The 8,858-nt window shown below is 33.5% G+C and overlaps 1 protein-coding gene across 1 annotated transcript; it reads left to right on the forward strand.

Moving 5' to 3' along the window:
• The first annotated feature begins 205 nt into the window (after nt 1-205).
• LOC132744250 (organic solute transporter subunit alpha-like) lies at nt 206-8,491 on the forward strand. Its single transcript, XM_060732903.1, has 8 exons — nt 206-781; nt 2,128-2,210; nt 2,652-2,815; nt 3,926-3,999; nt 4,642-4,803; nt 5,403-5,514; nt 6,451-6,700; nt 7,055-8,491. Exons 2-8 carry the CDS (start codon nt 2,162-2,164, stop codon nt 7,387-7,389), a joined length of 1,146 nt encoding a protein of 381 aa, XP_060588886.1. The 5' UTR covers nt 206-781; nt 2,128-2,161; the 3' UTR covers nt 7,390-8,491.
• The last annotated feature ends 367 nt before the right edge of the window (nt 8,492-8,858 follow it).

Consider the following 8,858-nt stretch of genomic DNA (forward strand, 5'->3'; position numbering starts at 1 on the left):
TAGTTAGTTAGTTAGTTAGTTAGTTAGTTAGTTAGTTAGTTAGTTAGTTAGTTAGTTAGTAAGTAAGTTAGTTAGCTTTTCTGTGAGTATACGATGTTGATCTTAAGTTATTTTGCCAGATGTTTCGCTAACGCTGCTCCAGACAGCTGCTGTATAGTTATAACTTATACACGCGGTATATAACATATTGATATATTTTTTTCAACATGGCATACATCCATTTTTTCACACCGGTGTAAGACAGGAATTATTTATTGCAATTATTGTACAGGTTTATCCAAAGTGGTATTTCACCTTACGTATGAGGAGATTTTTAAGCTATATAACATTTTGTGATGGTTTTAAATTTCACCAATGATCTAAAAAAAATATACTACGGTGACATTTCTTTTATGTGAATCTTATTGAAATTCGTTTGGAAAATCACTTAACCGTGTCAGTGTATATATAAAGCGGTCAGATGCATATTTTGCTGTTAGGTGTATTTATTACGTTGCATACAGCATATAAATATTGGGATTTAAGTTGACCTATAGGTCAGATTTACTATTATATATACACCTACATGTAGAGTATAAATAATGATAGTATATATACATGTGTATAGAGAAATTAATGTATGCAAAGTAATGAATATGTCGGGTATTTTGTAAATGGTTATAGCATAAATTTCTGACGAACGAATATAATCAAGGTGAAACTTAAAAGTACATATTTTCATCTTTGGAAGGATTTAATAGCATTACAGTCTTGAGATTTAAACAGAAGTGCAAGTAAACAGGTAATAATTACATTGTTAAATTCTAATGGTTACTGTTGTTGTTGTTTTTTTGTTTTTGTTTTGTTTTTTTTTTAATTTATTTATTTATTTATTTGTTTGTTTTTAAATGTTTTCCTATGTGGAAAGTAATATAAGGTGCACAGAATGACATCCGTTAAGACTTTCAAATATATGATCTGACTTAAACCCCGACAAATAGTCACAAATTCTTTAGATATCAACAGTTGATATTTGTTTTTTGGAAAATGGTATGGTGGAAATGCGTAGGAATTACAGCATCCCCTAAAGTCAAATTGTCGGATTGTAAAGAAATATGCGGTCCCGGATAAAGCATACATTTTATGTTGGTTTAATGTTAATTGGAACCCCAGGTGACGGGCAGAGAACGCCATTTTATCATTTTTATTTGACACTGTGTTGAAATTTGATATTTTGTTAAATTTATTTAACAGTTATCTTTTTTAATACATCGCTCTTTACAAAAAAGTTTCACGGGTCAGTAGTTTTAAGTACTTTACTCTATACTAACTTTAATATTAATACTAAAATCAGTTTAGCAAAACAAAGAGGATAGACTTACACTTTTTTTACAATCAGCGTCCGGTCGGTCATTGATATAAGTATAGACATCTTTTAACTTATATGAGCCGCGTCACGACAAATTCAACACAATGGGTTTGCGACAAGCATGGATCCAGACCAGCCTGCGCATCCGCGCAGTCTGATCAGGATCCATGCTTTTCGCTTACAAACCCTATTACAAGTAGAGAAACTGATAGCGAACAGCATGGATCCTGATCAGACTGCGCAGATGCGCAGGCTGGTCTGGATCCATGCTGGTCGCAAACCCATTATGTTGGTTTTGTCGTGACGCGGCTCATTTAATCTACTATATGTAGTGATGACATTTTGATAACAAATTAATATACCGTTTAATATGATAAAGATGTATAAGAGACCACCAAAGGAGAATCAACTGTGTCTTATGTTAAAAGTAAGAATTGTTAAGCAGTGAGGATTTTATTTGTGAAAGATGAACCTTGCATTTGAAATTTCATTACAGAGATTTTGGCCATTTTGCTTAGTTGTAACTAACACACTGTATCAATACTAATTGCCAAAAAGCAGCAAATGTTTAGGTAATTGTAATAAGTAACTTTTTGGAAAAATATGAATGTACACTAAAAATAAAAAAAAACGTGTATTTAAAAAAAAGAGAAATATTCATTTCTTGGGCATAATGAGCCTTTTAACTTTTGGATCTCGATCAGTGGATCTCTTTTAGCATTTTTCTTCTTTTATTGTCATTTGACAACATATTAAAGTTCTTTTGTTCTCCTTCATAGATATACATAAAATGAGACTTTGGTAGTAACAACAATGGAGCCATGTTCCGACCAATTTCCGGATACAGATCACTTCTACGCAGGTAAGGAATGAGGTTGTTTCTTTTGTTGCTGCTGTTCACATCACAATATTTTACTTTCAAATACATTTTTACAATTTTTATGAAAATTAGCATGAATCGGCAGGCATGCTGCTTTAAAGAGTCATGGAAAATAACACCAGATACATGTTATAAGAAGACCGGCATTACGAGGCTATCTAAAAGGCTTTCTAAAACAATCTTGAATTGTAGGCTGTACTTAATTTCACAGTCCCCGCTTTTTCCGGTACTCACGGCTGTGGTTACAAAATAACTTGCGAGGACATTTGGCGACGATTTTACCATGATTTGTGCTTTCTCAAGCAGGGCTTTGATGCACTTTGAGCCAGAGTCTCCGCTTTTTCCAGGTGGTAACAAATTTACGTGTGCACAAATTGAAATACGGTTAAAAGTGAAATACATTGTAGCACACTCGAATTTTAGAAATTGACGGCGATGCAGCGACGATTGTTATTCTGGCAATTTGTTGTCTGTTGGTTGCTGGGTGTATCGGAATCTTTATAGAAGAGCTAGTGTTTCTACAACGTCACTATTACGGGAATGAAGTCAAAGTGATAAAACTGGCAACACTCCTCGGGCTGTACCCTGTGAGTATTTTGGTTTTAGCGTTTTCCTTTACTTGTTTATGACTAAAGGTATTTGAAATGAAAGAATACTTGGTGTTAAATACGACACCACATCTGAATAACACAGAATAAATAATAGTGTATGATGGTCGTTAAAAAGTAAAAGGACTGCCATCTTTTTGTATACGTGCACGATTTTGATTTATACAGAATTTACTTTAAACGACTTTACAAGACAAATTCGTGTATCGGAATATTTCCTCTATAACAGTGAAAAAAATCAATACAAGACGTGTACAAGTAAAATGGTTTCCTGCGGGGAACATTTTTTATGAGATAAAGATATTTCATTTAACTATTTTCAACATATTTTTTTTGTGGGGGGGGGGGGAATAAATAAACGTTTGTATCGGGAATATACATGTAGTTGACAATAATCGATCAATATAGAAGAAGGTCTTTGGAAACTGGCGACCGTTGATATTATTCCTAGCAAAAAAATAATAATAATAAAGTAAACACACAAGTTTACGCAGAAAATATCTCTATTTATTATGGCAGATGCCACTACGAATATTTTAATTTTGTAGATTTTCAGTATAAACAATTTATTGTTTGTAAAATTCGAGATACATATGAAAGAAACATTGATAATTTTCACATCATTCAAGTTTTTCCACCTTAAACGGTAAAATGATAATAAAAAATTAGAAATATCACGTAATGATTTTTGTTCTTAATTAGGTGTAGCTGGAGGTAAATCCGTAACGTACTGGCAAACGGTATTTAGCCAGGTTTTCGAAAAGGTCAATTAACTAATCATGTACGGTTTACAGATCACATGCTCCTCCATGTACCGAAAACAGGTCACGTGCTCCTCCATGCCTCAAAAGTGAAACGCGTACCAATACCCTGCGGTCTCCAGACCGCAGGGAACAAATAACAATTATGATTGGTTACAAATCACAAGTGGTAGAAAACTTTTATGAGTGCCGTAGCTATGAAAATATTTCAGATTTAATGGAATATGAATACGCAAGACTTTCATTTAACAACCCTCATAAAAGATTATTTTGAAGAATAAATTTAAAATCAGTTTATTTCAAAATGTTTAAAACGTTGTAATTTCAGGTAACAATAATTACTTCGTTGATAGCACTACTTGTTCCATCAAGTACGATATTAGTTGACCTTGTAGCATCATGGTGAGTATTAAGTCCTAATTTCAAGCATAAACGAATGTTTGATTGAGATTAAAGGTGCCCACACTAATGTGTTCACATGGCGACTCTTCACATGCATTTACTACAGTTGAGTTCATACTAAACTTCCCAGACTTGAGCACTTCTAGTGCACTAGAGCTGAGCTTGAATTGCACACCGTGTGTGCTTCTAGTGCATTGGGCCATAAGACCAGACAGGCCAGGGAAGTTGACTTCTAAATGGTTTATTTTAGGAACCATACGTACACTATTTCTTGTTTTAGTGGATAGCTTTCTCTATAAAAAGCAGAAAAGTTTTTCGCAGGATTTGAACTAAAATACACATGTAGTGAGGAGGAAGTGATAAGGAGTCAAGGACATTAACCACCCGGTCGTTGTTAAGCAATGGTTTCCGCTATAGTAATTTAACTTTAGAGCGTGTACCGGTAGGTTAGATGTATCGAGGGGCTTCCTTATTGTTTATGTATTATATATGTATTATTTTAAATTGATATCATATGAATTAATATTTCTAAAAATAACATAATTAACCTTTAAAAAAGCTGAAGGCCGCTTTAAAAAAATATATTATGAACTATAACATCGAATATTGAATACCGGCAATATGATTGGTTTGTTTTTGCAGTTATTTGTCTGTTTGTTTCTACACGTTTGTCACCCTGTCTATAAATTATTTCGGCGGAGAAGAGAAGATGTTGGAGATACTCGCTAATGACAAGATACAGAGGAGTACACCACCTTGTTGTTGCTGCTGTTGTTGTATCCTCAAACCAGCTAAACTTACCAAGTATGTCAGTCATCTCTTTGCTGTTTTTAAAGCCGTCCGATTAGCTCATGATCACTTAGAGGTAGAGCGTTGGATTGTGATTGTCAATTTCGTTGTGATTGATCATAAAATCGTTTCTACGCTAATTAGTACTGAATTTGCTCTGGTAGGTACAGAGGTTTCAGTTCCTTGCGAAAGTGAAAGCAACTGGTACTGGTAAACTCCAGGAACGATGCGATGGTTGAACTGTGCTCTTGTGAATTCACTGTGGCTAACTGCCGTGATCCGGAGTGAAAACTACCAACACCACCACCACCTTTTCAAACTGATTCAATAATGCCAGTTGCAACTTTTGACTCGAAGTGCATGACATGCGTGTTTTCGCATTGGCTCCCGCGGAGCGTATTTACGAAAAATAGGTGACTTTGTCGTATTTTCGGGTTTCCGCCTATCGCGCCCCGCGGAGCGAAAATACGACATACCAGAAAGTAGTCACCATAGCAAATAGTTTAATCAAGTTACCAAACATTTAATATAATAAGATAAATAAAAATGTTAGAATGCTAGTACAAATAACCTTTTACTGCACGATGCACAATTTTTCATAATTTTTTTTTCAGGAGTGGTCTTCTGTTTTTCAAACTGTGTTCATTGCAAGTGTCGGTAGTAAGACCACTGTTACTATTTATAGCAGCCGTACTCTGGACAGACGGCAAGTATACGAAAGGACTTGTAAGTACACAAGACAACCCGAAAATATAGAATAATAATATGGCGGTAGGAGTTTGTCATACGAGACTTCCTTTATAACTAGGAGAGACGCAATATATATATATATAAATATATAAATACAGGATTTATTTTCATCGAGTGGTATGAAAATAAATATTTCACGAGTGGCATTAGCTAGGAGTGAAATATGATAATTTGGTACCACAAGATGGAAAAAAATGCTGTGTTGATAGAGAAAAAAAACTTGAATTTCTGTTTATTATCTATTTTTTCTCTTTTTAACCTTATGCTTATGATTAGTAAGAATTCATTTTTAATTTTTGTGTATTGGCTGGATTTAGAAGGCAGTAGTCCGTAAACATCAGTAAAAATACGGTAAATATACTTCACTGCAGTGAAAAATAAATAAAATACGGAAAATGAAAGTACGCATTTTATTTTAACAATATTTCATTTATAAGTACATGTACATGCATTCAATAAAACTAGATATGCAATCAGGAGCATAGCTTCTGTAAACCGAATTCTAGAGGGTTTTATGGCAAAAGAAGTTCTTTTAGCTTTAGATTGATAGATATGTGTTTTGGCATATATTTAGTACAATTAACATTCTTAGGGGAGCTTTTTAGGAAATGCAGGTAGCAAAATGAAAAATGAATTCGACTTTTGTTCTGTCAGCCCATAGAAAGCTATGCCACTGGTGGTATTAAACTGTTTATGAATTTAAAAGTGTTTCTCTAACTGGTGTACTTACATAGAAATTGAAAAACTAAAAACTAATATAGCTCAAGCATAAGTAACAGTTTCAAGTAGTCATTGGCCCTGATGGATGAAACACACTTTTCTCAGTGCACTATATTTTGTTTAAGATTTATTGTGTTGAAAGTAATCTTTAAAAGTTCCTTAATTAATTTAATACGTTTCATCTTTTGACAGGATGGTTCAACTAGTTATCTCTTTATCACCATAGTAACGGTCATCAGCACAATGTTCTCTATGTATGGAACCATGGTGATCTTCAGAGCTTCCAAACTCCACCTGAAACAATTTGATCTGGCTTTAAAATATATGTCCTTCAAATTGTTACTCATTATATCAAATATGCAAAGCATTATATTTGGTATTCTTGCCATATTTGATCTTCCTGCATGTATTGGAACAAGAGGACCAAAGGTCAGGGGTAGCTGTAAGTTTGTTTTCTTTCCTTTTTTTTCTCTTTGTGGTTTTGAACGTTTAAATTCTTATATGATGAGATAAAGTTACGTTCTTACTCTGATTTCTGTTATTGTCACGTGATTCTATCATACCAGTTAATAAAATTTGTACTGGAAAGGATGTTACTTCGTCAGTGTCAGATATATGGAAATATTGTAACAAATTAATTACAATACTAAATCATAATAATGAAATAAGTTTTGCATTAAACAATGTAAGTCACTGCAGCAGAACAATTTTAAAAGAATATATAATCATTTTTGTTAAACTGCTATGTGTCTGACTGAATCTGAAGCACTTGAAAAAAATGTTATTCTAATTATAGATATTCATCATGGTGTTCTGGTGTTAGAAACATTTCTACTCGCTCTATTGGCACGTAAAGCATACCGCAAAGATGACAATGATATAAAAGGACCGATAACGGACGCGGAAGCTGCAGGATTTGGTCCTGAAGACGTTATTGTTAATAATGGTCTGAGACAAAATGGTACGAATACCATTCAGGAAGTTAGTGTGGCTAGTTCTAAAGATATAAGTGGCCACGGGTACCACTCGTATGATAACCCTGGAGCTGAGTTTAATGATAGCTCTAACGAGGCATACGACACAGAAACAGAACGATCCGAACCTGTTGATCTTAAGGATATAGTGACTTGAAGAAGTGACAAAGAGTTTTGTGGACCAATTACATGAAACAGCTCGGGACAGAATGGTTGATATTTAGATAAGGCAGAAGAAGACAAAAATTGTGTTGTATTAGTTTGAATTATGTTATTATGAGTAACTGCCAATGTCTTTGCCATTCGCACTGTACCAACCTCCATACCACACTTCTTTGCTGGAATTTTAAGATTTGGCAATGAAAAGAATCATTTGGAGAACGTTAAATGTTAAACGAAAAATATATTTTTATAAAAATGCAAAGCAAACAATTTATGCCAATAATAACCACTTATACTACAATATTGGTGGTGCTATAACCACTGTACCTAAACCATGTGAATATTTGTTATATCTCTGTAGGGCGGGCCATATTGTATTTTCGTCCTTATTTATTTTATTTTTATTTTCTTTAATATCTCTCCTTTTTTATTGAATAGACGGTTTTGCACTGTATCCCATTAAACAAAATGAAATATTAAAATTATGGAAGAAATATTACATAGCCCGTATTTTAATTGGTTTTCTGTCGAATGCAGATTATAGCATGTCACGTGGTTTAGCACCGTGTATTATGTATATTCTCTACAATCGTCTATTTTTTTCTATTTACTATTTTATTATCATTATGTTTTTGAACAAGATGTATTGAAGAAAACGCCGAAGAAAAGCGAGCCTGTTCGCAAATGCATTAAAGCGGCCTTCAATTTTTATGTTGTTTTTTAAATAAACCGTTCCATATCATTGTCAAATCAAAAAAATTAAGATAGAAAACGAAATTTACTTTGGATATAATATGTAAACAATCAGAAAACCATAGATACCTAATCCAGTGGTCTTTTTAAACGGTCGATTCGAGTCCTGATACTAGTATTCTATTTTTAGAAAGATACGTCACTGGCGTGCTACAAATAGCTTTCGGGAAAAGCTCAGCAGTCATATGATGTACTTCTCCAAGGTAAAAATACTGAAATACTTAATTTGAAACGGCGCATAATTGTTTTTTCCAACAAAAAAAATAAAATAAAAGGTAAAGGCCGCTTTAAGAAGTTATTTTCAATTGTTGAAGTGATTACTCGATATGCTCATACATGTATATTACCGGTGTTCTGTTAAGTATTTAAATTTTTAAACATGTTTTAAAATTTGGAAAATCATGTAAAAGTAAATTCAAAAATATTGACCTGAAACTCTTTTACTTGTGGAATTCTTTTTTATTAAAAATATGTGTATACGTGATCTAAATTTTAAAGCATTTAACATAAAATAAACAAATAATCGTTAATAACTTTATTCGGCCGATATTTGTGTGCCCCTATGGGTGTGGGGGGGGGGCATTTAGATATTTAGATTTACCCTTGTCCGTCCGTTCTTCCTTCCGTCCGTCCGTTCTCTTTTGTGTCGCACGTAACTCAAAAAAGAAATTGACCTAGAGTCATGAAACTTAACAGAAATGTTGATCAGCA

This window comes from Ruditapes philippinarum, unplaced genomic scaffold, assembly GCF_026571515.1.
Source record: "Ruditapes philippinarum isolate M1 unplaced genomic scaffold, ASM2657151v2 ctg1623_1_1_1_1, whole genome shotgun sequence".
Lineage (NCBI taxonomy): Eukaryota > Metazoa > Mollusca > Bivalvia > Venerida > Veneridae > Ruditapes > Ruditapes philippinarum.